General features: G+C 40.4%; 1 protein-coding gene across 1 annotated transcript in view; it reads right to left on the bottom strand.

Annotated features, from left to right (window-relative positions):
* Polq (DNA polymerase theta) overlaps positions 1-18,776 on the bottom strand; it is a 110,554-nt gene extending 91,778 nt beyond the window's left edge. The window contains exons 1-7 of the mRNA XM_032900184.1: positions 18,524-18,776; positions 17,439-17,618; positions 15,590-15,720; positions 13,991-14,147; positions 7,017-7,125; positions 4,096-4,315; positions 2,512-2,659 (exon numbers count right to left, since the gene is read on the bottom strand). Coding sequence (XP_032756075.1) covers positions 2,512-2,659; positions 4,096-4,315; positions 7,017-7,125; positions 13,991-14,147; positions 15,590-15,720; positions 17,439-17,618; positions 18,524-18,689 — 1,111 coding nt within the window. The 5' untranslated portion in view covers positions 18,690-18,776. The remainder of the gene's footprint in view (positions 1-2,511; positions 2,660-4,095; positions 4,316-7,016; positions 7,126-13,990; positions 14,148-15,589; positions 15,721-17,438; positions 17,619-18,523) is intronic.
* Between the last annotated feature and the right edge of the window lie 8,379 nt (positions 18,777-27,155).

The following is a 27,155-nucleotide window of genomic DNA, read 5'->3' as shown; positions in this document are numbered from 1 at the left end:
CCAGGGCCTAAGCCACTACCCAAAGACTATACATGGACTGACCCTGGACTCTGACCTCATAGGTAGCAATGAATATCCTAGTAAGAGCACCAGTGGAAGGGGGAAGCCCTGGGTCCTGCTAAGACTGAACCCCAGTGAACTAGACTGTTGGGGAGAGGGCAGCAATGGGGGAGGGTTGGGAGGGAACACCCATAAGGAAGGGAGGGGGAGGGGGATGTTTGCCCGGAAACCGCGAAAGGGAATAACACTCGAAATGTATATAAGAAATACTCAAGTTAATAATAATAATAAAAAAAAAAAATTATAAGTAATAAAATAACAGAACTATTGATCCTTAAGGGGCACAAATTGTCATGGCACAGTATAAGCAGCTCACACAGCTAAGACAGGCCTGGCAGGGATGCTACAAAGACAACATAATGCTGAACAGACAGCAGGCAGTATAATAAACTTAGCAGAGCTTACTTGCTACAAGGCTGAAATACTGACTGCCTACCCTTTTGATGCTGAAAGATAAAAGTTTTAAAGTTGCCCCCCTAGACACAAAGTTTAGAGCAGAAAAAAAAAGAAAACAGGTTAGGCCCCAGAATTGTATGTTCCAAGAAGCCTCTCCTAGGGCTATAGAATGGATAATTACATTGGCCAGCTCAACAGCTTTCTCCCAGAAACTAGCTGACCATAAATCTTAGAGAACAATTTTGAGAAGCAGGAAACAACGTCTCCTAAGAACTAGCGGACCATGAAGTTAAACAATCTGAGAAGTAAGAGACAGCTTCTCCTAGAAAACAATCTTGGGAGACAGAGAGTTCTTCCTTGTGATTTTTCACTGTTATTCTATGACGCCATCCCTGCCCCCTCAGGTTGTGGTTTCTCCCTTTAAATACCTCTTCTCCCAGCCTCTCGGGGTCGAACTCCACTGCCCCTGTGTGGGATACGAGTCTCGACCCCAGTGCACTGGTTGCTATCGATAAACCTCATGTAATTACAACAAGGACGGTCTTGTGTGAGTTCTTGGGGGGTTGCATCATCCCGAGACTTGAGTGAGGGTCTCCCCACTCCAGGGGTCTTTCAATGCCAGTCACTGGCCAAAAAGCAATAAAATACCTTTTATCCTACCACCAGAACTGTCTGTTTATCCGACCACCAGAACTGTCTGTTTATCCTACCACTAGAACTGTCTGTTTATCCTACCACCAGAACTGTCTGTTTATCCGACCACTAGAACTGTCTGCAGCTCTACAACTTCACTGCAAAGACAATGGCCTCAGGATTTAGAGAAATCTCAATGATAATAGCTCATTTATATAAAAACATCATTTATTTCAAAGTAACTCATTTCTAAGTCATGAAGAGTGGGTAACAGGGAGAGAAATGGTGGGGTTCAGAAGGAAACTGAGTATTAAATATACGAATTACATTTCATAAAACTAAATCTTTAATCATAGATACTTTCAACTTCAATATTCTAGGTATTTTGTAAAATTCCTAGAAAAAATAAGTAGAATAGGATGGAAGTAGGAAGCACTATTAGAGTCAATACAATATTATATCTAAAAGGTCTAGAATTCAACCAAACTTATCAGCCATGAAAGAGAGTGTCAACACAGGAGGAAAAGGCAAGCGACAGAGACACCTTTGAAAGTCTGGATGTCTGAGCGAGCCAAGGCCACACATGATCACGTGCTAGGGAAAATATTGAGGCAAGTATTTATCGTATAACCGGTAAAAACAGGAAGTAGTAGTTACTGCAGCATGCTACATGACTGTTCAGTATTTAAAGGGAACAAACTCATCAATGCAATACTTCAAATAGACCATAAAATCATCAAGTTGTGTGAAGGAAACTATTTACAAAAGAAAAACTCATACTCTATGGCATCACTTACATGAAACTGTTAGGAAAGGCATGGCAACCTAAAGTGACAGAACGCACATCAGTGGTCGCCTGCAGCTGACAGAGGGAGGAGACTGACAGCACAAGAGCATATTTCACAGTCGCAGAAAGTCTGTATGGTAATTACAATAGCGTGGATAGGCAGAAATACATATTTAGACATTAAAATTCATCAAACTATAGTCAAACAATGTATTATATTATACATAAAATATCCAACACTAAAGCTGATTCTGTCTACATGGATATGTATGTGTGACTCTTTGTATGCTCTTACCTCTGAACATTAAAAAAAGACATTGTCACTTTCTCCAGAAAAAAAATATGTATGTGTGCGTATGTGTGTGTGTGTGTGTCTGTCTATGTAATTTTGCATACATCTTAGGGGCTCCAGAGATTGAACTTCTCAAAGCCCATGAATCCAAAATGAAGACAGTTAGTCTGAGTATATGTACACATTATCTGCAAAGAGGACAGGAAAGGACTAGAAGAGCTCTGCCAAGAACACCCAGCTGACACACGGTGACATAAGAACAGAGATGTGCTCTGCTGCTATCATCACCACAGCTACCGTCAAATACAGTCAGGATGAAGGCTCCCCTCCACCTGTCACTCACCGTCGGGTTGATGGTGCAGATTGTAAAACTCCCGGGCAATGATATCGGCCACCTTCTCACACCATTTTTTTGATGGACAAAAGACTAATACTGAATGGTTATCCCGAACGGTCTCATAGCATAAACTAACAATGTGGTCTTCATCTCCCTAAAAAAAGAAAAAGAAATAGATACATCAGTCATATCTTTGAAACACCTCACAATGGGTTAAAGTTTTAACTTTGATTCATACGAAAAGTTTTCTATTAAAGGCATAATAAAAATCACTTACAAGAAAAATGAACATTAAAATAAATGTAATATCATTTATAAATATAAATAAAATCTACAATGAACATAATGCTGACAGTGAAAAGGTTTTATTCACACGGCTCACGGTTATCATCTCACCTCAGGTACCAGAAATGCATTGGTGAATAAAACGGAATCTTAATTGGCCAGGGGTTTACTTTCAGTGTCACTAAAAACACAGAAAGGAAATAAACCACCACATGATGTGTTAGATTTGTCGTATTTAGAATTTCATATTTGACAGAGATGTAAGGGAGAGATTTCCCTGAGAAAACAAGTGAGCTCAGATGTGAAGATGGAGAAATATTATCTCAGTGGGAAGTATTTTTCCAAATACAGTCAAGAGTCTGTGTGAACGCCCTGTGGAAGCCATTCCATGCTGGAAGAATGCCAGTGTGTGCAGGGGTATCAGGGAGTATCATTGATCCAGCACTTTATACATCTCTCTCTCTCTCTCTCTCTCTCTCTCTCTCTCTCTCTCTCTCTCACACACACACACACACACACACACACACACACACACACACACACACATACACACACACACACACACACAGAAAATCATATTTAAGTCTTACCAAAACCAAGTATTACATTCTACTTGACAGACACAAAGATAGAAAGTTCAGAGAGATTTTATCACTGAACTAATACTACCTCAGACATTTTATGTATCTCTCTTCATTGTCCGACTAAAATCTATCTGACTCCTAAAACAATAATCCTCAGGGCTGGAGAGATGGCTTAGCAGTTAGGAGCACTGGCTGCTCTTCCAGAGGACCTGGTTCAATTCCCAGCACCCCCATGGCAGCTCACAACTGTCTATAGCTTCTATAGCTCCAATCCCAGGGCATCTGGCACCTTCACAGACATTCATGCAGGCAAAACACCAATGCACATAAAAATAAATAAATCTTAAAGAAAATCATCTTTTCATTCGGCATACTTACTATATAGTAGTTCTACATTCAACAAACGTCAGTGTTCCATTGAGTGTCTAACATAAACCAAAGCATAGGAAAGTCTTCTCCTCCGTGACCAGAAAACATCCACTCTCCAATGTTTATATTATATATAGGTCAGGAAATGAGTTATTAAATTGAAAGCATATTACATTCTCTTTCTCACTAACCTCATCAATTGCTTAACATAAAACAGATTCGTATTGATTCTAACAGATACATAATGTATATCTGCTCCTATACAACTGCTAATTATACAATTAAAACTTGCTAATAGCTTGGTAGGAATTGCAAAGGCACTGATGGTGGAGATATAGCAGTAATAGTTCACCTTCACTTGGAGCAGGGGTTGAAATTCTCTCACAAGCTTCATTGAAGAGTCATATATGGAATTTCCTACTTTTATTGATTCCAAAAGTGGAACAGGGCGAAAGTCAGTATGGTAAAGTTCAGCATTCAGCCAGGAAGCCACGAGCTGCAGGTTAGGAAGAGTAGCACTCATGCCAACAATCTGCACAGCACAAGCCAGAGCGCTGGCCGAATCTGCCTGGCTGAAAACACAAATGAAAACCACATCAGGAAACATACGAGAATGACACACAGCTCTGCCAGCAACAGCCTTGGCCATGGCCTTTGGTATACAAATGCAGACGCTTCTTTAGAGTACAGACCAAGAGTAAAATTACTAGAGCACAGATTACTGGCCAGATATTCAAACTTAATGAGTGATATAAAGCTGTTTTCCAGGGGAGACAGACCAACAACAAAGTAGCACTCCCACAATCTGTGTGTGTGTGTTCTACTGTTCCACTATCTTGTCACCATCCGCCAACTGTATTGTCAATCATGTTAATAATAAATATTATGGAGAGACTACAGGAATAGTTTTTTTAAAGAAGTAATTTCTGATGATTAATGATGCTTTGTGACATTTCACATGTGCAGACTGTTTGAAACTTCTCTTGCAAATGCCTATTTAAGCCTCTCGCTGATATATTGGGTTGTTTTCCTTAGTCAGTTGGAGCATTTTTTTTTACATGTTTTACACAAAAGTTAGTTCAAAATCTGTTATTTAATTTTCAAACATGTAGGCATTTTTGAGTTATATTTTATTGTACTTGTGAGGGATAAGAATACAGAAAGCCAAGCCCTCAAACAATAAAGATATTTAATAAGAACACAAATAGGCTTTCCAAAGGTAAAATCAATCACAACCTGCTCTAGTTGAGTGAACAGTGTATCACGGGAACACTGAACAATGATCTAAGCAAAATTAGAATCCTATTTGCACAATGCGAAGGTGGTGAGTAAGTAAGGAGAAACTGGAGGGGAGGAGGAAGCTGGGTCAGGTGAATAGGAAATATAAAAGAGAAATCTTAATTTCCCCTAGCAAGAAATCAATATACTAAAATTATATAAATATCTATGCAAAATGGATCAACAACTTTATTTAAAGCCTGAAACACATTTTAATCCCTGCACTCAGGAAACAGAGGCAGGTGAATCTCTGTGACTAACTCAGTACCCAGGGAACTCAGTACCCTATATTTGCAGTTTCAAGTTTATTGATGTTTTATTCACAATAATGAAGAATAACCTACTTGTCCATCAACAGACAAAAGCATAATGAAAATTTAATGTACATACACACATATAATAAAGAATACTATTCAGCTCTAAAAGAAAATTAAATTATAAAATTTATAGAAAACTGTATATATAACCTTTGAATGTGTAATCTTAACAAGATCACACAATCTCAGAAAGAAAAAAATTTATGTTCTTCCTCATACGCATAATCTAGCCAATAACACATAAATATATATAGTACATATGTATATAGTATACATATATAATATATATGTAAACATACATACAGAATAGCATGTAGAAAAGTATCTTAGTCAGGATTTATAGTCCACAAAAAAAAACATGGCCAAGAAGCAAGTTGAAGAGAAAAGGAGGTCAGGACTGGAACTCAAGCAGGTCCGGAAGCAGGAGCTGATGCAGAGGCCATGGAGGGATGTTACTTACAGGCTTGCTTCCCTGCCTTGCTCAGCTTGCTTTCTTATAGAACCCAGGACCACCAGCCCAGGGATGGCACCACCCACAATGGGCTGGGTCCTCCCACCCTTGATCACTAATTGAGAAAATGTCTTACAGCTGGGTCTCATGGAGGCAATTCCTGAAGGGAGGCTCCTTTGTGATAACTCCAGCTTCTGGCAAGTTGGCACACAAAACCAGCCAGTATAAAAAGTGAATAAGAAAGGCTCTTAGGGGATTAGGAAGGACAGTGCAAGCTATGGACACAAGTTACCAGAAAGCATAAAGCTAGTTCTAATTCTATCATGTAGCTGTCATTTTTGGTAGTGGTCTAAATGAGTAGTCAGAAATATTTTAATGTTTGAAAGCAGTCTAACGAATGCATAAAAATGTATTGGGTAATGAAAGTAGAAATCCATCATGAATGGCTATTCTCAACTGTTGAGATACATAGACTTTGGGTCTGATTCATTTTGGTGGGTGGTGATTATTCTATTTGCAAGTTTGCAAGTTCCTTTAACAATAAAATTTATTTTTAAATTAATTTTTAAAATAAGAAATCAATATATAAAATCTAAAACTAAGAAAATGTAAGTAGCTGGAAGTACAGACTGCTATAGATTTTTTTTTTTAACTTTTATGGTAGAAAGTTGACAGTCTGTGCTCTAAGGGCTGAAAAATGGCATTTTACAAAATTAGTCTTTGCTACTTAAATTAGATATATGTATAAGTAACACATACAAGCACTAGATATTTACTCTATCATAAAGATATCATAATCTATATATTAAAATTGAGCAGTCAGAAGTTTAAATGTCCAAAAGTCGTCTAACATCAACTAAGTACTTCTTTTAGATCAGTGGTTCTCAGCCTTCCCAATGTTGCAGTCCTTTAATACCTCGTGTTGTGGTGACCCCCAACCATAAAATTATTTTTGTTGCTATTTTGTAACTAATTTTGCTACTGTTATGAAAATCAATATTAAAATATCTGTGTTCTCTAATGCTTAACCCCCTGTGAAACAATCATTTGACCAAAAGTGGGGTTAAGACTCACAGGATGAGAACTTTGATAGAACAAAACCAAACTATTATACATGAATTTGTTCAAATAAAAAAGGCACTATATGCCTGTAAATGTTTTCACTTTTATAGATTCTTTTTCAACATCTTTTCAAATATCAGGAAATCAATTTCCTCTAGTACTTACCACGATGCTGACTTCCGAGTGACAAAGCAAACCTTGGTCAGTAAGAGTTCCAGCAGATACCCTCGGTGAGAGTCCCCCAGCATGTGCAGCTCATCCACGACCACCATTCCTACAAGGGTTTCCAGATTGACTGTTACAAAACTGCACCGTTCTAAGAATCCTGAGACAGCAGCACATGTCTCTCACAGCCAATAGCTCACAATAAGATCTTGCAGTGATGCAAAGTTCTGCCACGAAGGAAAGCCCAGATTCTGTACTGTGGCCAATTCCTTACGTGATGTTTTAAACATCTTAAGCAATCCTATCACCATATATACTAATTACAAAAAGTAAGTGATTAGCTTACTCAGGGCAAACAAAACAGCCAAACCCAGTATGGTAAATAGAAAGTCTTCTTGCTGTGGTAAATGCCATGACCAGAAAGACCAGAAGGAAATGCCAGGATTTGGGGAGGAAAGGATTTATTTGGCTTACAATTCCAGATTATAGTCCATCACTGAAGGAGGCCAAACAGGAACTCACGCCCAGAACCAAATGCAGGAACGAGAGCAGGGACCACGGAGGAGTGCTGCTTCCTAGCTTGCTCAATCTGCTTTCTTATTATACATCCCAGGACTGCCTGCTTAGAGACAGCACTGCCCACGCTGGGCTGGGCCCTTCCACATCAATTATCTCTCAAGAAATGTCCTCAGAGGCTTATTTGCATGCCAATATGATAGCAGCATTCCCTCAATTGAGAGTCCCTCTTGTCGGGTATGTCTAGGTTTGTGTTGTTGACAAAACCAATAGCACTCCCAGGGAAAATTACCTGTCAGCACTCATACTTCTAAATTGGTGATTTTGTAGAAATGGATAGATAATAAATACCCATCTAGGGTTTTCAGTGTTAGTGATTTTAGCTATTAGGAAATATAGCCTAATTATGTTTGAAAGTTACCTACAGCACTCGGGAGGCTGAGGCAGAAGAACTACTGTGAGTTCAAGGCCAGTCTGGACTACACAGTGAGACAATCCCCCTAACCTAATTAAATTAGAAGAAGAGGAGGAGGAAGAGGAGGAGGAGGAAGAGAAGGAGGAGGAGGAGAAGGAGGAGGAGAAGGAGGAGGAGGAGAAGGAGGAGGAGGAGGAGGAGAAGGAGGAGGAGGAGAAGGAGGAGGAGGAGGAGGATTGGATCAAGAAGAAAGAGATGGTTTTAAGGGGTTTTTAAAGATATAACAACTAGAATCACCCTACTACTGAACATATAATCATGATGCTCTTCTCTCATGCCTTTAGAATTAACCAATCAGAGCACTTATAATAATGCTGCAAACTCATTAAAAATGTATTGTGGGCCAATACTTTCTTTAGTCTTATATTTCACTTTTATATTGTGTTCTATTTGTATACATTAATTATATAACATAATGAGTTTCGCTAAATACTATCATGCATGCATAAAATGTAGTAGTGATGGCTATTCTTGGTAGTCGACTTGACTACATCTGGAACAAAACCTGAAAACAGAGGGCACAATTATGAGGGATTTTTGCTTAATCTGAAGTAGGAAGATCCACATGGAATCCTGATCTTCCAAGTAGAAAGACCAGCCTTTAATCCTGACCTTAAGGTGGAAGACACGCCGTTAATCCAGGCCACGTCTTCTGCTGGAAACGGATATAAGGACAGGAAGAAGCAAGTCTATTCCTTCACTAGCATCAATTAGAGCCTAATTCTTCAGAATTCCAGCCTCATGGACTGAACAACTTCTGGATTCTTGGACTTTCTGCTCATAGGCAGCCATTTTTGGATTATCTGAACCACAGCCTGTATATCATTCTAATTCTTTCTGTATAGATTGATTTTTTAAATTCTGTTATTCTAGAAAACTGTGACTAATACAGCACATATTTACCCCACCCCCATTGCCTGGTTGTCCCATACCAGCCTCATACTAGTCTATTTTCTACTTTAATGTTCAATTTAACCTAAATCTTACATGACAGAAAGAGAGATTTGTCTTAAGTCAAATAATGATTACAATTCCAACAATTGGCAAAAACATGATTTTTTTTCTTGTGGCTTCATTTTATATTTTTATATTCTTTATCCATTCATTGACATTGAGTTCATTCACCATTAGTTAGATCATTTGTTCTCTTATTGTTGTGTTTTTTGCTTTTGTTTTGTTTTAGTCCTATGTATATTCTGGGTTTTACTCTCCTGTGTATATACCTGGTGAAGATGTCTCCCACTTTACAGGCTGCTTCTTCCCACTGGAAATTGTTTCCTGTGCGCTACAGATTTTTTTTATTTGATGCTATCTTGTCAGTTCTTTTTCTGAACCATCATAATCCTATTCGGAAGTATTGCCCTTTATCTTTGTGACTGAATTCCTTATGTAGCCCTCTAGTAGTTTCAAGTCTTAAATTGATTTTGTACAAGATGAGAAATAAAGATCTAGTTTCACTTATGTATGTGTGGATATCCAGTTTCCCCAGTAGTGCTTGTAAAAACTCTTTTATCTAAAACACATTTTAGGCACCTTTGCAAAGACCTGGATGACAAGCACCCATGCCTAAGCCACATGGATTTGTTTCTGGGTACTCTATTCTATCCCATTGGTCTCCACATCTGTTCTTGTGCTATACTATGTTCCTTCTTGTTGCTGGGTCTCTGCAGTGCATCATGAAGGCAGTCAAGTATGCCAATTGAGTCTTTTTGCTCAAGATTGTGCTTCTATATGAATTTCAGAATCTTATAAAAATAAGACAATAATTCTATAAAATTATCATTGGAAATTTTATGGGAACTGCATTAAGTCTATAGATTGAGCTTAGCAATATAACTGTTTTAACACCATTAATTCTACCACTGCAGAAACATGGAGTGTCTCTTTAATCTTTCTTCAGTGTACTCACTATAAAGGTCCTTTACCTCCTTTCCTTGGTCGGGCTCATCCCTAAATTTTGTTTTTTTGGTTTTGGTTTGGGGGCTGCTACACTTAGAATAACTGATTTTAGCATGTTCATTGTCAGTGTTCAATAAAACCACCTATTTGTACATGCTAATTCTATATCCTGCTACTTTGCTGAAAGCATGGATAAGATCTAAGAATTTTCTGGTAGCATTTTTAGTCTTTTAAGCGTAGGATCATGTAACCTGCTAGCATCCTTTTTCTTCTCTTGCCGTATTCATCTACTAAGAATTCAAGCACAATTCTTCACAAGAACGGAAGGGGACACTTTTGTCAAGTTCCTGACTTAGACATGCTTTCAGCATGTAGTGTAACACTGGGCACAGTTGGTCATACATGCCTTTGTTACACTGAGGTATAATCCTGTTTCCAGTTTCTTCAAGGCTATTATCTCGGATACTAATTTTATCAAATGCGGCATCTGCATCTAGTATGGTTTTGTTTTGATCTTACATATGTGCTGTATTTGTTCATATCAATGTTCAAATCAATGGAATGAAACCTACTCATGTGTATCATTTTTTAATTGGTGTTCAATTTTACCAGCAACTATTTTGTTCAGGATTTCTCCATCTTCAGAGACCAGCCTAGTTTTCTCCTTCAGTGCTGTTGCTGCTGTGTCGTTATTTGATTCTGGTAAGGGGATATCACTGGCTTTGTGAATTCTGGTAAAGGAATATTACTGACTTTGTGAATCGAGTTCAGAAGCATCTCTTCTCTATTTTATGGGAGGATCTGAGGGCACTGCCATTAGCTTTTCCAAAAGACCTGGTGGACTTTAATAAAAACTTGGAAGACTTTCCTACTCTTTCAGGCTCATGGTTCATGATCTCTTCAGGTGTCTAGACCCAGACTCAACTTTGGAAGGTCATATAAATCCAAAAACTTACCTACTAAGTCCAGATATCCCAACTTAATAAAAAAAATTCCCCAATGATCCTCGGGTATCAGTGGAATCTGTTATATGGCCTTTTCATCTCTAATTTATTAACCTAAGTTTCATTTTTTTCTTTGGTTAATTTAACTTAGGGCTTATTAATCTTGCTTACTTTTGCTAAGAAATCTTGGTTCTCCTTACAATGTCTAGTTGAGCTCCATTTTTCAGGACTCCATAGAGAGAAACACACTGAAAACCCCCTGGCGGTGTGCTAGGGGCTTCTTGCCACTTCCATGGGCTCGGTCAGTTGGCAGAGTGATGTCAGCTGATACAGAGTCACATGGAGTTTTGCTAAGACATATGAAGAGGCAAGACCTGTCAAGGACACATAATATTTGGAGGGAGTATAAATAGGGCTCAAGAGACAATGACAGGCTTGGCTTGCTTGCATAGTTAGCTTTGCAACACTTTTTGGTCTCCAGTCTTTGCTGACTTTCACTTCCTTGAGAGGCACAGCAAAGAACCTCTCCTGGCATCCCTGGTGGTCCTGACCCCTCCTGCTGACTGTGTCAATTTGGCTGAGGTCTGGCTATCTCTGCTAGGTCAAGCCACCACTGTGGATTCACGTTTGCTACCCTGACACTACCAAACTAGACTGCTGGTTTATTCCTGAAGTGTCTGTGAGGGGATCAAGTTGCCAGTGATGATTCCTGTGAACTGAACTGCTGATTTCCTGATAACACATAGTATTTGCCTCAAAGAACAATTTCTAAATGGGTCCACTTCCCCGTATCCTAATAACTTTTCTTTTCCACTACCTCTGGTGGGTAGTGGGCTAGAAGGAAGGGTAAAGCATTTAAGAAACAACATTAAAAGTAGGTTTTAAAAAAATTAAAGCTATAGCGTACCTTCAAATTTCCCTGTATTTGTTTAGTTTTTATAGTTTATTTTACTATTGACTTCTAGTATTCTATTTCTTTGCTTAGTTTTTTTTTTTTCAAGTCTTAAATTCTTTACCTCAATTATCTATTAATTTGAACCCTCTTTGGAGTCCTTTGTTGGGTTTTTTGGTTGGTTGGTTGGTTGGTTGGTTGGTTGGTTGGTTGGTTGGCTGGCTGGCTGGCTGTTTTCAGACAGGGTTTCTCTGTGTAGCCCCTGGCTCTCCTAGAACTCACTCTGTAGACCAGTCTGGCCTTGAACTCAGAGATCTGCCTGCCTCAGCCTCCTGAGTGCTGGGATAAAAGGTGTGTTCCACCACTCCCCAGGTATTAGTTGCTTTTTAAACTAAAGTCCTGAATTCTTTGGCATTTCAACCATTTCGATATCTTTAGATTAAGCTACTTAAGTTTCTAACTTGACTTTTTGGACGTTTGCATGCTATGACTTGCAGATGTACTGAGGGATAAGTCTTCCCGTCTTACATGAATGGTCTTAGTGAATGGCTGTCCCTTCAGGGTTCCATCTCAGGACTGCTAAACGAGAAAACAAACTGCCTATAGAGTTATAGCTCTGGCTTCTCCTTCCTGGAGCAGCCAGGGTGGATGCTTCAAACTGTTTGCTATTCTCCTTGTCATGTGACTTTTTCCCTTAGTTATCCTGTCACCTCTCTTGACCCCCAGTGGGCGCCTGCTAGGAATACAGCCTCTCCTTTGTTATTTGACTCTTCTCCTGAACCGTTACATGAAGAATGCATCTAATCTGCTTTATAATATCAGTTTTCATAAAGACCTTTCGATTTCCTAATGACATAAAAGAAATGTTCCTTGTGTGTGAACTATCTCCAGTTCATACTATATGACAAGTTATTCCAACAAGCTTTCACTTTTATTCTAAAAGTATTTATCCTGCCTAGTGTGCAGAGCAAAATCCCCAATGAGGTCACTAATGAGGAATACTAAAACAAATTCTTGTTAGGCTTGGGCTTGTACATTGTGTATTCAGATGCGGAGTTCGGTGTCCCAAAAGAGAGGAAATTGGGACTTGAGATCAAGGAGGGGGTCTCAAGTAAGAGCACAAGAGGAAGGATAGAGGAGGTCCATGGGGCAGGATGGACCAGGAGGACATGGTCAAGAGAAGCTCACCCTGAGGACACACATGGAGCAGAGCAAGCCAGGCAGACTCAAACTACAAGTAACATGGGGTCTTATGGCTGGGATGTTGGTTAGAATAGCTCAGAACCTGCCCAACACAGTGCCAGCAACTTGTAAATAAAATACCAGGTTTCTGTGTCTTTTATTTGGGAACAGGATAGTGTGAGACAAAAAAAAAAAATTCTACTATAAAGTGATTGCTATCTCTGCCTGAGTGTAAGCAACAGTCTTACCATGCCTTTTCAGCCGGTGACTCTCACTCTCCAGCTCTCTGCTGGTGCAATGCTTTTGCTGGCTTTAAGCTCACTGGGTTCTCTCTCGGTGAGCTGATAAGACTTCTGTACCTGATGCTACTACAACTGCTTTCCTCTATCTAGGGACTGATCTTAAGGTACAAGGATATGTGACTATCATTTCCCTATTGAATGTTAGCCTCAGAATCCAGTTCTAATCAAGAGCCCATAGTACCAAAATACAATAATGAACACATAAATTCACTAATTGTGTAAAACAACTATAATTGTCCAACCCCAATGCACTTCTTTCTCTTCCTGGCAAAGTTGAGTCAAGAAAGTAGTGATGAAAAGTGACAGAGGCTCAAGCATATCCTGACTTTTATAAAGTTCAAAAATGCAAGTAAGAGACCAGTGAGACGGCTCAGTGAGTAGGGGACTTACTGCCAAGACTGCTAACCTGAGTGCCATCTCCAGAACACACATCCGGGAGGAGAATCAATTCCCACAAGTTGTCTCTAACCTTCCCATATGTGCCATGCTGCGTGCACACGCATACACATAAAAATTAGATAAACAAATAATAAATGTGAAAGTCAATTTTAATGCAAGGTAGCAAAATCAAGAAGACAGAAAGTAAAAAAAATACATGCAAAAGATAGCACATAAACATGAAGTTCCTGACATTACCTCTGCCAATTCTTGCCTCCAAAAACAGATGAAGAAAATAAGCAATGATATAGGTCATATAGGAATCACAGCTTTACTTCTTTCCATCAAAAACAGGAAAGACCTGTTTAGTGTTATATCATTCTTACCTAAGAGATCCATCTTATTTTCCTCAATGAGGCGATTGATCAGCCCATTGGCTCTCTCAATAGTGCAAACAGCAACGTCCAAGGAGGAGAAACGTCCAGTTGGTGAGGTGCTGCCCATATAGCCATCTACCTTTATTCCTACTTCCTGAAACAGACTCTAAATTAAGTGAAAAGAAACAATACAGATAAAAACTTATCATCTAACAAGTTGTAGTTGGGTTCTATCCCATAACAGAGTATTTAAAGATGGTATATCACATACTAGAAATAGAATCATTTACCAAAATATGCTTAGAATTAACAGAGCTTAGCATTGCAATTACCAGTAAAAAGAGTGAAATAAATTAATAATCAGTTTAATAATCTAAGTTCTAACAGCTATTACAGAATTTAAAATTGAAAAACACTGAAGTTCACATGTTTAATTCAATAGTAGAAAGTAGTTAAACGTTTTAAGGAACAAATTTACACTTTACAAGGAAATACTCTTATCTTACTTAAAGACTAGTTTTTCGTATGATGGGAGAAAATTTTTCAGAAATTCAGTTCTGTGGGATTGATATTAACTTTTGGTTTAACTCTTAACTAGCATACCTTCTCAATGAAAGGGGTCCTTTCATCGTTTTGCTACTTTGAGTCTAAGCTGAGAGGAAGTTCCTGAGTGGGACCAGCTTTGTTGGCTATTTGGCCTCTGCAATAACCATTAAAAAGATTTGTAAAACCATGGAACTTTAGACATGTTCATTCAATCAATTTCTTCCGAGAGTCTGAGTTTAATGAGTCATAGTACTAAGAGTTAATGGCCTCAGTTTGCAAATAAAACCCACAAGGCCCTGCAGGTTGTGCCTGGCGACTCGGCATGAAAATCCAGATTACTGACCAGTCTGACAAAGATTTCTATTCAAAGAGCACACTGCTTCACTGCAGAAATCACTAGTCTTTTTTTTTTTTTTTTCTCTATCTAATGGACACTGTGTTTGTGGAAATGCCTTTAAAATAGTGGAGTACTTTATCATCAGCAGAAATGAAGACTCACGTAACAAGACAAGGGAAGCTAAGTCTTCTCAGTGATCCTTGGCTGCAGTGTGATAGGCCTCCTTAAACATGACTTTTTCCATACAATCATTAGTCCAACTACTTGGTTTCAATGCTAATTTTCATTTGCAGTTACATGCTACTTTTTACTTCCTATGAACAGTTCATCATTTTAATACAGTACCCAAGGATACCCTTCTGATTTGCTATCCCTTTCTACCTTACACAATAATAATTTTTAAATTTCCCTCTCTGGGGTTTGTTTTGTTAGTGCTGAGCTAAATGTCCTTAGGCCTCTTTTTAACTCTTTGACACAGGGTTTCACTAAGTTGCCCAGGGAACCCTCCTTCTCCCTTGAATTTCAGGTAGATCCAATCTCACACCTGTACCACAATGCCCAACTGTTCCAATAAACTACTAAGAATTTTAAGTCAGTTTTTAAAGCTATATACATGCGATAAAAGAAACTTCATTTTCCATTTGATTTTATACCTCCTTCAGATGAGTAAAACCAATGCTAGCAATGCTGAACCTTTCACTATTTCAAACAACAAACACTGTTACCTGGAGATAGTATTTCTTCTCTTTAGCCACAGACACAAAGGGCAGAATGAACAACGCTTTCTTCCGAGTTTCCAAAACCCGCTTCAAAATAAGTAACTCTGCAACAAGCGTCTTCCCAGCACTTGTAGGAGCTAAAACATGATTATTCCACAAAATTATAATAAAAAGTAGCATTCGTACACTGCATTATTAAGTGTTGTAAACCATACCCAGTATTAGAGAGTCTAGGATTAATACATTAAAGAGTCAACTTGAAACCTTAACTCCTAAAATGCCCTTGACTCTACACTAGGTTTCCAAATAATCTGAGTAAACGGAGAGGACTTTTAATGATGAACACCGCTGAGTACCTCACCAATTCTGTTCTTTAAGAATCCACTGAATAGGTAAAATCTCCCCTTCCCCCATGAACACCTTTGAGATAATAAGATAAAGGCTAGGACAGAAACTGGGAGGAGCTATAAAGATTACAGAAAGGAAAGAGGAGAGTAAAGAGATTGAAAAGAAAGGCAGCAGAGGTTGGTTTGAGACGAGGAGTGGAGACGTGGCATGGCAGTTAACAAAGTGAGCTGTTCTTAGAGAGGACATAAGCTTGATCCCCAGCATCCAGCAGAGTCTGAATTCCAGCGTCCATATCAGACCACTCCCAACTGCCTGCAGCTCCTGCTCCAGGGGATTGAACGTCCTCTTCTGGTCTCTGCACACTGCACTCACAGCCCCACAGACAGACACACAGACACATGCATAACTACAGATTTTGAAATGTTTAAGTGCCACTCAAAGAAGAGGGTTATAATCCTACCACCTAAGGACTTTTTTGGTCTATCCTGAAAGCAATGTGAAATAACTAGCATGTTCTTAGAAACACAGTGGGAAAGTCGTATTTATGGTGACTACAGAAGCAGGACAAGATCAGAGAAAAAGATAAATGTGTTAACGAGGGTACTGCCAGATCTAGAAGGAAGATGTTGACGGCTACCCCAGGTAATGGAACCAAAGACAGAAAGTCTGCAGATCCAATATATATCTAAGGTAAAAATGTCTTGATTGTGTGAGTTGCTGACCAAAGTGGTAAGTGATTTAAGAAACTGAAATGCCTAGGTATTCCAACAGTCAGCAACCGACTGGCGATACCATTTAATGCCACACTTTAAATGCATTTAAATGCATTCTGTAGGCCAAACTGTTGGAAGCTTTTATAATTAACGCTCAGCTCTACCAAGTCAGTTAGCATCCCCCTCCTCCACTCTCCCTACAATTTGCAAATCCACGAAGCCAGTAAACGATACAGCTCCCAAACCCAATTAGTCTGAGTACACAGTCTGGACTTGTATCTACTTAGTTGGCATTCTGGTTCTTTTTCACAGTGTTAATAAAACTCTCAATGCCTCAGAACTTCAGAGGAAACTGACACAGAGGAATCGTATCTTATATTTGATCCTTAAGACACTACAGCAAACAAAGGTTTAAAATTGTGCATATCCAAGTTGCTCTTGAGAACCCATGTATGTCTTATAAAGTATAAGACATACTGTTCTGTAAGTACGACCCTGAACAATCAGCTCAGTTGTGAATATAAAAGTTAGAGGCAGCGGAGAACAAAGGAGAGCAGGCTGGCATCTCCCATTACAGACTCACTCCGAAGTACGTTCATTAAACAAGCGGAATTTTTACCACATAAATTACAAACGTCCTTGCTTCCCTCCTCTACCACGTAATGGAACTTTCATGATGTCAGGATGCAAATGATGATGTTCTGACTGTTTAAAAAAAAAAAATGCCACCAACCCAACGGGGAATTGTTCACACCGATAACTTTAGTGAAAGAAGTTTGCGTAAATTTGAATACCTGAATAAACCAGATTCTTTCCTTCCAGGACTTGTCCGAGCAAAAGACACTCTGCCTGCCATTCGAACATCTTTTTTACACCAAAACTGTGGTATTTCTCCAGAACTGCTGTAGGGAGTCCCCAGTTTGCCAATAGCAGCTGGTCTATCTGGTCATCAGAAACTCTTTGCTTGCATGTTCCTTTCAGGAAAACAAAAACGATTTAATTACATACAAGTTTAGTAGTTAGCCCGTCTATTTGAATTCCTACCAAACTTAAAACACATCTCAACTTCTAGAGACTTAATAAGAAACTGGCCCTATACAGAAAGATACCAGCAAATTTTTATTTACTAGACGTAATTTTGAAAACTCTTAAAAAGCCACAAACAAAAATGTGTGCTATATACCCTGAATTTAAAAGTCTGTACAGATTTGGAGATAGAAGGCGCTCTATGAGTGATTAAGCATTACAAAACTAATTAGATAAGTTTCTCTTTACATTTTCGTACTGAGATGTCTGCCTAACCAAGGGCAAAGCATTATGAAATGCATTGGTGCAGGCCTGTAATCCCAAGATTTACGGATAAGAAGGATCCAGAGTTCGAGACCCCAGCCTACCCTGACCTTGAGCAAGCCTTTATCTCAAAAAAAAAAAAAAAAAAGCAAACAAGAACCAGGCTAATGTTCTGAGGAAACAAAGTCTTCCAGCTTTGCTCTGGATTCAAAACAGCCTGCAATCTGGTACTTCCCCAATATGAAGTACTACTGGACATTATTCGAAGCAACCCCTCGAAATGGTGACAGGATCTGGCCAACTTGGAAGTTGTTTCTGGGAAGTTGTAAAGACCCAAAAACCAAAGAATGGCCATATCTACGGAGGCAGTGGTGGGCTAAAACATCTATCAGCTGTGCATGTTGGTGGCCAAGAGGGAAGCGGTCCCCGGTGTTGGAGTCCAAGGCAGGGTGCTGGATAGCAGCCCTCCGGCCATCCAGCTCCAGTGGGGGAATGCATACTCCTGCTACCCTCGGGGCCCACCTCAGCCTGCGTGTTGGAATACCGTCTCCTGCTGCCTTCGACCGTGTCGGCCCCTCTGTACGAGTACCTGTCCCTCCGAGCCTCCGGCCGCGTCCCAGCCCCGGAGGTGGACTCAGCACCGGCCTACACAGGAGCTGAGGGCTGACACAGCTATCACCGTCTCCCGAGAACGAGAATGAGTCGGAGCCGGATGATGAACGCCGCCGTTTCCCACTCCGGCGCGGAAGATTCATTGCAAACAAGTTCCTCTCAACTGTTCAGGACACGACACAGTCCCAGAGGCCTCCCGTGCGACAGAACCCCAGCCTACTGACAGCTACCGCCACCATCTTCCCGCCTCTGCTTCAAATTCAGGCCTCCCAGCCCGCCCCGGAACCATAGAGTTCTCATAGCGAGAGTAACCCGACTACCATAGAGTGGTTAGGGAAGGAACGGCCCGTGCTGATACGTGGCTTCCGGCCTCCGATGGCGGTTAGGGAATAGAAACAGGGGTAGAGCTCTGGCGTTATTAAAAGGAGTGCAACACCGGAATCCGCATTCGTAGATTGTCCTAAAAACATTCCTTCTGTTTTTAATTACTTCTGACTTGAATAGGAAGCTAAGAGCTCCTCCCCTTAAGTGAATAGATTAGGGAAGTATCTATTTTTTACTATTGTATTTTGTTTAGTTTTTTTTTTTTTTTCGAAAATTACTTCAGATTGTGTAAAACGAAAAAAAAATTAGGGTTTCTGATAGAGCATAATTTGTGCTTTTCCTCTTGTCGAATACGTGAACTAAAATAACAGGGGTGGGGTGGGATGGGGTAGAGGCCATGCCCAGGTTAAACATTCCAGTCTGTAGGCTGGTTCGGTACCGAATTATTTTGGGCTATCTTAGCCCCTTAAATAGCCACTTGTTTGGTCACACAACTCTGTCGCATTCTTGTGACCATTAAGTAAGTCTTTTTGGAACGTATGAACAGACCCTTAGCTTCCACCAACCAAAAGTTAAGCGTGCTATCCACATCTGAGCCCTACAGCAGATGTTTCTCTTGATTTGCTGGCTCCAACCTACCTGATGTTTCCACCAATGTATCTTAAAATATCTTAATCTATAGCTCTCTCTACTCCGTAAATATAAAACTCGGTAAAACTGCTACCACGCACGGCACAGCACATAGAGCAATTTAAATTTGTCCCTGGAGCCATAGTAACTCATATTGGTTCCAGAACAAACAATCTTATTCCGTTTAGATGAGAGATGCACCTTGTGCTGACAGGTGATAGGGAAAGGACTATTTCTGCACTCTGGTGCATTATATCCTGAGGATCGTATGATCAGAACTGGAGAGACTGGATAGATCCCTTCAGTGCTGAAAGAGGAGCTCTGAAAGCACATGGGTCATTCTGAACAAGGAACTTATTAATAGATATGCTTTGACCAACTTCTGGACATAAATTAGTGCCTGATAATTGCCTAGTTCCGCAGTTTATCTCACCAAGCCAACTAGTGGATAACAAGCTTATTCTGAAGAAATTATGGTCATTTTGGGGGAGTGGCAGGGGGACAACCGGGGTTGGAGTATGGGGAGTGAATTTAGGAAGCAGTTAAACAACGTTATTCTAAAATCCCACCAGAGGGAGTCATTACTCCATGAAAGACTTTATGTTCACTAGGAAATTATGGGGCATCAACTGTACACTGGATTCTGTGTGTTTGTGACGAAGTGTGGAATGGTTCCTGCTCTGAAAGATGCTGGTGCAAACATTGGCTAGATAAATTACAAATTTAAATGGTGACTACGGCTCAAGGAGAAATTGCTAGAAACAGAGGACTGTCAAAGGAATCCTGACCTATAGTCTCAGTGGAAACTAAAAGTCCAGCTGGAGACCTACACAGTCTGGGTCTGAGTTTAGAAACGTAATAATTGTGTTATCTTGGGCAAGTTGCATATCCCCTCAGAGTTTCCACATCATACGATGAGAATAATAAGAATCTATTATCGTGTGGATGCGTATGTATACAGAATGCTGAGACCAGGACTGCCACATAAGTACTGTTCAGAGAAAATTACATTACATATTTGAACAAGCCCTAATAATAATTCAGGAATGTAATGATGAGGAAAGAACAAGCCAGAGATATCTCTTACGGTTAGCCCATTGCATACTATCTTACTTTATTAAGTGAACCATGATGAAATAAAGAAGACCACTAGGAAAGCAAATGGTATGTGTCCCGCTACAAGCCCAAACTATGCTTTTGAATCTTCAATATTTAGTCCCAATATTTTTTAAGTCTTCAAAACTAAACCCAAAACTACTGCTCAAAACTAGCACCACCATAGACCTGGCTATAAACCCACACATAGGGAGGTTGTAGGCCCCAGTAAGGAACTGACTGGTGTTGATTTGTTAAATGGACAAGTTAAATTGCCATCAAAAAATCTGTCTTTAGACCTATAGATTAATCTTATTCTCAACTCTGGCAGAGAAACATCTTTCTGTAGCTAATGCACAGGCTCATAATTGGTCAGAGCGCTGAGAACAGATGACTGTGGAGTGGTCAATCCTAAGAGGGACATTGATATAAACCCTTCCAAGGCTCAGAGAACACTTAGGAAGAGGGGCCTAAAGAATGTAAGGAGGATGGGGCGCAGTGCTGTGAGATGCTGTCTCCTGGACATGACAGAGCTGCTGCACTCCGGGAACTCACTGCAGCTGTGGTCATCTGTACGTGATCAAACCAACAAGATCAGTCAGCTTTCCGGCAGACATCACTGATTGAACTCACTGGAAGGGAATATTTGAGTTCCCTGCTAGCACCCACACAATAAGCCAGACAGCAGCAAGCACTTCTGATCCCATCACTAAGGAGCTGGAGAAGGGAAGATTCCTGGGACTTGCTAGATAGCTTCAGTGAGAGACCTTGTCTCAAAAAATAAGGTGGAAACTGATAGAAAGGAGAAAGTATCTGAATTCCTGGCTTCAATAACTTGTCTTTCTAATTGCCTTTTTGTGTACTTCTTGACTATGACGGAAGTCAGAAGATGATTCTTAAGGGACTGGGTTTAGGGGCTACAGAAGAAAAATCATCTAAAATGTAGGTGGAAGGGAAAAGAAGTTAATTATTAAGTAGGGATATATCAAGAAGGAGGAGCTCTAGACCAACCCCCTCAAGGCTTAGAGAATATCCAAGAATGGTACAAACTGATCTCTAAGAACTAATTTAAAAGGTTTATTCCCAGACCTCTTGCCCAACTCCCTTCCCTGTAGCAGTGAATTAAACCGCTCTATGCTCAGAGCCCCTTGGATCCTCCAATGGAACACACACACACACACACACACACACACACACACACACACACGAGTGTGCATGAGCACCAGTTAATTATGATATGCCTTGGCTAGCACAATGGCTTGACACTTCTAATGCTCCCCTCGGCTAGCTTATATTTCCCTCTGATACTTCTGGCTTAACACCTTCTAATTCTATGTTTTATCTTTGCTATCCTGTTACCTTCTGAGCAGCTCGACCCGTTGAGCTACTTTCCCCTTTCACCTACATTTTGGATAATTTTTCTTCTGTAGCTCCTAAACCTAATCCCTCTGCCTCCAAATCCTAGCAAATCTACTCTCTCTCTCTCTCTCTCTCTCTCTCTCTCTCTCTCTCTCTCTCTCTCTCTCTCTCTCTCTCAGACCAATAGGTTAACTCCCAGTCAGTAGGTCATCCCCCCACCCCCGACCTCTACAAGCCATAGGTAGCCCTCTAAGTGGTTTCGGATGGGCACTTACTTCCTACCAGCTGACTGACTCCTCCCTCTCCTAGCTGCACTGTGGATCACTGAAAAGAAGGCCTGGTGATCTTAGAGAGCTTACTTCACCGTGAGAATTTCAGAGGTCTACACTCCTGCTGTCATTTAAAATGATCTAACCAGCTAAATGCATCCTGACTGGTCCAATTGAAAAAAGAAATAGGGCCAATCTTTTCTCCACAACCTATTAAGAAGTATATTACCGTGGTGGTCTGTATATGCTTGGACCTGGGAGTGGCACTATTAGAGAGTGTAGCCTTGTTGGAGTAGGTGTGTCACTGTGGGTGTGAGCTTTAAGACCCTCATCCTAGCTGCCTGGCAGCCAGTCTCCACATAGCAGCCTTCGGATGAAAATGTAGAACTCTCAGCTCCTCCTGTGCCATGCCTGCCTGGATGCTGCTGTGTTCCCAACTTGATGATAATGGACGACCCTCTGAACCTGTAAGCCAGTCCCAATTAAACATTGTCCTTATAAGAGTTGCCTCAGCCATGGTGTTCACAGCAGTAAAACCCTAAGACAATAACCTAGACTCCCCTGAAGGAAACAATGTTCCTCCTCTGGCCCACATCCCCTATGTTATACAGGGGACTCACTCTGACTTTTTGTACTGTATATGTTTCAATGCTACCTCTGCTAAGATAAATCTTCTATGTAACGAAACGCAAATTTCTTATCCTTTAATTCTTTATGTGACAGAAAAGCAGATTGCAGACAAAGCTAGCCCTCAACAACCAGAGATTCCTTATTGCTAGATTACAAGTGGTAGAGAGAGGACAACGGAGAAAACAAAATTAAAGGCCAGCAAAAGCTATCAAACCAAGTCATTAAATCCACATGTCAGACTTACGATATTGTGGCTAAGCAGGGTGAAGCTTGGGAAGCCGGGGAGTAGACAGCAGTTAAAAAATAGAGCAAAACATCCTAATTTCAGAACAGAGCTTAGGAATGTCCAGCATTGTGAAACTCAAGTCCATTCAGATTAAAGCCATAAAGTGAAACATAGACACAATAAATACAAATAAGTCTTGCTTAGATACCTTTAGATAGAAATATACATTATTTATTATAAATATATTAAAAATCAACTAGACATTAAAATTACCTCCAAAGGAGTAAAACTGTAACCACTAGAAGACTTTTCAAATAAATAAATAAATTCTACACTTGCCTATCCTGTTGTTTGAGAATAAAAATATAGTAAAGACATTTGAAGGGAGTTTGAAGGCAGACCCTCACTAAGTGATCCACTTCTGAGTCTACATCAGAAAGAACAAAGAGATGAAATAAAACAAAAATGATCAAAGAATTCAGACAGCATTGGACCTAAATAAATATTTATGGCAATAATAATAATAATAATAATAATAATGATAATGATAATAATAATAATGTACAAAGAGTATAAAAGCAAACTTGATCTAAAATAGAAGCAAAAATAACATGAGAGATTAAATTTAAACATGAGCTCAATATTTGAAAGCTGAAAATTTTATTTTTTGGAGAGGAATATAGACAAAGTGCACAATTTTTTTACACTAAAAATTAAAAAAATACCTTAGGAGGCAGCTTGGATAGCTAACACATAGTAGGAAGTTTGGGTGGAGGGACAATAGCATTCCTGTCCATCACAGTTGCACAAGACTCTAAGCAGACTTTTATGGCTAGGAGGAAGAAAAAGAGAGCTGGAGGAACAGAGTGAGGAAGGCAGAGAGGGCGGGAAGAACACCAGTGCCTGTGTGTTTGGGTGGTGACAGTGGGTACGTAAAATTAGGTTTAAAAAAAAAAACACTTCAAAGCTTGCATGTACAATGTACCACATGGGAGCAAAAGAAAACTAAGTATAAAGTACAACAGAAGGTCGGGAAGTCCAAAGAATTCGTATAACAATGTACAAGGTAAAGAGGTAGAGATAACCTTGGACATTTCCCTAATCATCACCCTAGCAAACTCTAGTGTTTAAATCCATGTTACAATTCTCAGATTGTACTGCCTACTGTAGGGCCCACCTGAAACTTTAAATAGCGCTGATGTTGAAGAGTTAAAATAAAAACTTCATAAAAACTGCAAAAGAACAGCAGATAAGGGGACAGGACAGAGCAGGCCTGAGATGTGCCCGGCCAAGCCTAAAAACAAGGTCAAGGGATTGTTCCAGGAACTAACAGCCACCATCTCCGCTGATTCGGGGGCCATCCGGACGGACAACTCCCTGCTCTACAGATAAAGATAAGACGCTCTCCTATATTGAGAACACCCCAGCCCGCACGTACTGCTTGCAGATGAGACCTTGTACCCATTTCCCTTGCTGATAACCACGCTGAATCCCCTTGCCTTCCCCTATAAAAAGCCTTAAATTTCGAGTCTTGGGGTCGATTCCTCTGTCTCCTGCGTGAGACACGTTTCGGCCCGAGATCTCGTTAATAAACGCTACCTCTTGCTGTTACATCAAGACCGGCTACTCTCGTTTCCTGGGGAACTCCATCCCGCGACTAGAGTGAGAGGCTCCCCAAATTTAGGGGCAGCTCTTTCAATGTGACTGCATAAAGAAAACCTAGAAGGCTGCTTGGAGGCTTGATACAAGGCAGGAAGCCTGAGGTAAAACCAATAATGAAGCCGGTTCCCATCACAGTTGCACAGACTCTAAGCATGTGTTTACGGGGAGGCAAGGAGGGGGAGACAGAAGGGAGGAACGGAGGAAGGGGGAAGGAGGGAGAAGAAGCATCAGTATATGTGTTTGGGTGGTGATGGTAGATATTCAAGTTATTGAGGGTCAGAACCTGCTCCATGATAGCCTTGCTAAATTGGACTTAGCAAACCTGCCATTTAAAAAACAATTAACTGTCAACCAAACAAACAAGGAATAGGTAAAAGCAGAAAGGGGGAGAGTTACCCAATGGGGTCCATCTTCAGGGTCTCCAAAGAGAAGACGATGATATCCACAAGCAAGAAGTGTGGTCCAGCCTGTCACTGAACCACTGTCGTCTCTCCAGCCAAGTGGTCTGACCAGTAGGCCACACTGTGTGGAATCTCTGTGGGTAGTTGAGCTCCATTGGCTGCTGTCAGGCTTTCAACATTTTCCTTCCAGCATGAGATTTCTAGGGAGAATTCAAATGCCCCGTGGTGTCTTGTACAGCCTGGGTAGCCAGAGTGAGGACAAACGTCTCTAGATGGTCTCCATTCCTCCCAGGTATGCTGGTTACATAATTTAAAAAATGATACTTAAATGCAAGGCCTTTTATCATAAGGGGACACACGGACACACACACACACACACACACACACACACACACACACACACACACACACACACTGCCCAGAATGAAACCCATCAAGCAGGACTAGAAATGGGCATTCCAGGGGATTAATAATAGCTAAGGGGGAAGATAAGAAAGAGACAGGACAGAAATGGGTGTCAATATGGGGCCTAAGATTTCTAAAAAAGACTGAAAGGATGCCAGTCACCAGGTACCATTCACAATGAAGGGAATAAGAAAAGACAAGACTCTGGGCTGACAGAAGATCCCACTGGGTGGTCAAAACAGGGGCACAATTGAGAAGCGAATGCTAGTGAGATCGGCCCACTGTTATGTCACTAGATTTCCAGGGCTGAGTGAATACTTGCCAATTACTCTGTTCCATTCATTTCCGAGTCACCAGGCATAGGTCAAGACTTGCCTTGTGGGAGACAAGCAGTAACCACTTTATGGGTAAACACAGCGTTCCTGCTTGGCAGTTCTATCTTGTGTTCAACACAGCCCTGATGAGGGACCTACTCTAGCCCACTTGGTTCATTAACGCCTTTGTTAAATTCGCTAGCGTCAGCTTCAGACTCCCAAAGCCCTTCCTGGGAAAGTGGGTGGGGGTTTAGACTGTGCATACAGCAGGCCATTGCTACTGCTATAATTGACCAGACCGTATGTGTCTCTAGCTGTGATTAACCGAGGATAGGATAAATCACGCGTGCCCTCTCTGCCGTCTGGGTGTCACGCTCTACTCGGTTTTTCTTTAGGGTAAAAAATATAGAATTATTTTCATCCTGCTGCAGGTAGACATCCAGCATTGCTATACATTTGTTAAAAAGCTTTTGTTCCCTATGGCATGCTTTTGACGCTTCCATAAAAGAGGAGGGGCATAGCTTTGTTGGTTTGTTTCCTGGTCCCCTGTCATGCTATCGTGTTATGCCAGCACCAGGCCAGTTTGTCACTATAGCTCTACAGTATAATTTGGGTCATGTATTGTGATACCTCCACCTGTTATTTCTCTTTAGGATTCTTTGGCTACCCACGGTCTTTTATGGTGCCATACACATCCTTGGGGTTTTTTTTTTCCAGTTTCGTGAGGGACCACATCACAAATTTTATAAGAATTGCACTGAATTTGTAGATTTCTTTTAATATAGCCATTTTCACAACATTAATTCTGCCAATCCAAGAGTATGGAAAGTCTCAACATTCTCTAATAGAACTTTTGCTTTCCTTTTTCTTTGTTTTCCTGTCTTCTTTTTTGTTTTGTTTTGGTTTTGGTTTTTTTTTGGTTTTGTTTGTTTGTTTGTTTGTTTGTTTTTGTTTAGACAGGGTTTCTTTGTTAGCCCTGGCTGTCCTGGAACTCTCTCTATAGACCAGGCTAGTCTTGAACTCAGAAATCCACCTGCTTCTGCCTCTCAAGTTCTGGGACTTCCCAGATTTCCTTTTTCCATTTTCATTGTAGAGGTCTTTCTTTTATTAATTGATTCCGTTTGTTCCTAGAAATTCTGTCTTCTGGAATGATCCCTAAAAGTCCACTTTGGGTACATAGGAAGGCAACTGATTTTTGTGGATTGATCTTGTATCATTCAACTTTTGAACATGTTGAACTGTTTTGTAAAATTTTTTCATTGAGTTTTTCAAAGATTAACCCCATCTTCTTCCT

This window comes from Rattus rattus, chromosome 4, assembly GCF_011064425.1.
Source record: "Rattus rattus isolate New Zealand chromosome 4, Rrattus_CSIRO_v1, whole genome shotgun sequence".
Lineage (NCBI taxonomy): Eukaryota > Metazoa > Chordata > Mammalia > Rodentia > Muridae > Rattus > Rattus rattus.
The sequence above is the reverse complement of the archived record's forward strand: the minus strand, read 5'-3'. Positions and strand labels throughout refer to the sequence as shown.